Raw genomic sequence first — 3,097 nt, forward strand, 5'->3', positions numbered from 1 at the left:
TCACTTATTCTCTATCTCATCCCTCTCTCTGTGGCCTTCATAGTATTACCACATTCTGTAAATGAACAAAATGTTGTTTAAAGAAGTTGGGGTTCAGTCATACTAGTACCAGTCGCTTATCAAATGTATGTGTAGCAGATGTCTCTATCACAGTCTTTGAAGACTTTAGCACTTGATTCATTGTAATTCTCACTCATTCCACATCTGCTATAATTTGTGGCGAGTTTAATATTGTCATGGATCCCTCCTCCCCCCACATCTTGGCTTCTTAGTTCTCTTCCTCTTCAGTAATTTTGTCCTCCCTCCTACCTCGACTCATACTCTTTACCTTGTCATTATGAAACTTACATGGTAGTCATCAGTTACATCCATTAGACTATAACTTAATTAGTAAACAGTAAACTGTAAACTGCCTTCACTGGTCAAGCTCACTTTAACTGTTTGTACAAAAACTTGCATATCCTCCAAGCATCATGAAGCCTAAACGATAAGTTACAAGGCCTCTTCACGACCCCTATAGATAAGTACCTCTGATGTAAGAGTCTTAAGATGTTTGCCCGAGTCGTTTTCTTGGAACTTGGAGTCAGTTGTCCAGTTTGAACTTCAGCCGGTTAAGACTGGTTGGGACCACCGACTCTCCCCTCGGGCATGCGAGAGTGTCTGATCGGTGGCCGTTTGATGTCAGAGGGCCAAAACCTCCACCCTAAGGATATGCTAATGCTGCCATTTTCTGAACATGCATCCTCCGAAGAAGCATGTAGCTTAGTTGCACCTGCCGAGAATAATGATACCTCATCTTTTTTTAAAAAAAATAATTAATTAATTTTATTTATTTATTTTTGGCTGTGTTGGGTCTTCGTTGCTGCATGCGGGCTTTCTCTATTTGCAGTGAGTGGGGGCTTCTCTTTGTTGCAGCGTGCAGGCCTCTCATTGCGGTGGCTTCTCTTGTTGTGGAACACGGACACTAGGCGTGTGGGCTTTAGTTGTGGCACACGGGCTCAGTAGTTGTGGCATGCAGGTTCTAGAGTGCAGGCTCAGTACTAGTGGCTCATGGGCTTAGTTGCTCCAAGGCATGTGGGATCTTTCCGGACCAGGGCTCAAACCCGTGTCCCCTACATTAGCAGGCAGATTCTTAACCATTGCGCCACCAGGGAGGCCCCTAAATTAATGTTTTAAAAGTTAGAGGTTTGAGTTACAAAAGAAAAAACTCAGGGTAGAATTTAAAAGGTATGAATAATGTGGAATAGCAGGAATGCAAACATTTCACATCAGTCTGTGAGTGAAAATAACCAGAGGAACAGATTTAAAAACGAAATGCATATCCTAATACGTGCTGAAAACATCTGATAAAATCCTACATTTATTCATAATGAAAAGTGAACTTGGCTGGAAGAGAACTTCCTCAGGTTAAGAGGAAGCTATGAACAAACATCATACAATTATGTATAGTAACCATCATACTGTTTTGCAGTTTTCCAGGAGAGAAGCTCAAAACACCAAGAAAGAGAAAAGCCATGGCTAAAAATCTTTACAAATTCATGGGAAAACATATAACATGAGAAATCCATTTATTTTTTGGTTTGGGGAGAAATAGGGTAGCAACGGTATGGTGCTGGAGAGAGTAGAATTTGAGAGAAAATAACTGATGCAAACGAGCGGGAATGGATAGGCCTGAGAATGATCTTGCAAAGAAGTCCAGATGTCTGAAAACACATTGTCCGGTATCCCTGGGCAGATTTTCCATTTCAGAGATGAGGTCTAGAGTCTGCTTTCTTTTCCTGACGTCTTGTCCTGCTACTATAGCCAGTCTGGAGGGGAAAAGGAGTTGTTGGCACACGAGATGCTTAATTTCCAGGTTGTAGGACATTCAGTGTAAAAGACGCTGGGAAATCCATTGGGCCTCCAGGATGGTAGCCAGAATTTGTGTGTGTGTGTATGTGTGTGTGTACCGGGGTGCAGTTCATTCCGGGAACAGACATCTCTGGGCCTTGCGCTTAGGACCATGAGGGCGTTGGGGGCGCTCGTGAGGACCCGGAGGGCTCGGAGAGGGAGGTAGAGGTTGGAGTGGTGAGTCGGGGAAGGGCTCCAGAAGGTGGAAGTCCGGGTTGTCGTCGTGGTGAGGAGAGCCTTTCTGTGGACTAGGGGTGGGTGCCCGAGGCCAGGGCTCTGGGACAAAGCCCTGCGCGCTGGGGCCCGACACCCTTGCGGTGGGGCTGCGGAGCCCGGCGACGGAGCCGGCTTCAGCATCCATCCCAGGCGGCAGGAACTCGGCGTCTGCTTCCTCCTTGTTGGCCTCTTCTTGGCAGGCGATCTCTGGGACAGCTGCGCACAAGAATCCCGGCTCCAGGGCCATGTACTCCCCGGGAGGGCTCAGGAAAGCGCCCCGTCCCAGGCCCTGTCCCCACGGGCCTTCCACACCCGAGCCCAGGAGGGCCTCGGGGACCAGCACGAGGATGTGATCTCCGAGAGACACGTGCAGCACGGACGTGGGCTCGGGCTCAAGGAGCACGTCGACGTCGTCTAGGGACAGGTGCAGGGCACAGCCGGCGGGCAGGACCGCTACGGAAGTGAGCGCGTCAGCGGTCGGAGGTCCCGTCAGGTTGTCCAGGCTGGGCGCCGCCTCGGACTCGGACTCGGGGCCCTCGGGCTCCTCCGTGCGGCGGCGCTTGGCGGGGCCGGGTCCTTCGCTCTGCGGTCCCCACCAGTCCGCAGGGTAGGCACTGGGGCTGCGGGGCCGGCTGCCCATGACCTCGACCGACGGACAGCGCTCCCGGGGCCTGGCAGAGGGCGAGGGGGCGCTCGATCCTGCACGCTGTGACGGGTTCCGACGACGGCTGAGGCAAGTGGGGGCGGGGCGGCGCGATGCGGGCACGGCAGGACTGCGCGCTACGGGACGAGTCCTCGGAGCTCCGGGGCCGCCTCCCCGGGGTCCTGCAGTTCAGGTTTCTAGGGGAGCGGCGTCTGTCGCTAGGCTGGGCCTGGCGCCTTCGAATCTTCAGCTCCTCGCGCCGATTCGTCTACGCAACAGACAGCGAGAGATGTTGCAGGTGAAGCCAGTGGAATCCTAGTCGCAAAATGTCACGCCAAGCTCCGCCCC

General features: G+C 52.0%; 1 protein-coding gene across 1 annotated transcript; it reads right to left on the minus strand.

Moving 5' to 3' along the window:
• Positions 1 to 1,960: 1,960 nt before the first annotated feature.
• Positions 1,961 to 2,746, minus strand: LOC136121923 (proline-rich protein 23A-like). The gene has a single exon (XM_065875791.1). It carries the CDS (start codon positions 2,744 to 2,746, stop codon positions 1,961 to 1,963), a length of 786 nt encoding a protein of 261 aa, XP_065731863.1.
• Between the last annotated feature and the right edge of the window lie 351 nt (positions 2,747 to 3,097).

Source organism: Phocoena phocoena, chromosome 4, assembly GCF_963924675.1.
Source record: "Phocoena phocoena chromosome 4, mPhoPho1.1, whole genome shotgun sequence".
NCBI lineage: Eukaryota > Metazoa > Chordata > Mammalia > Artiodactyla > Phocoenidae > Phocoena > Phocoena phocoena.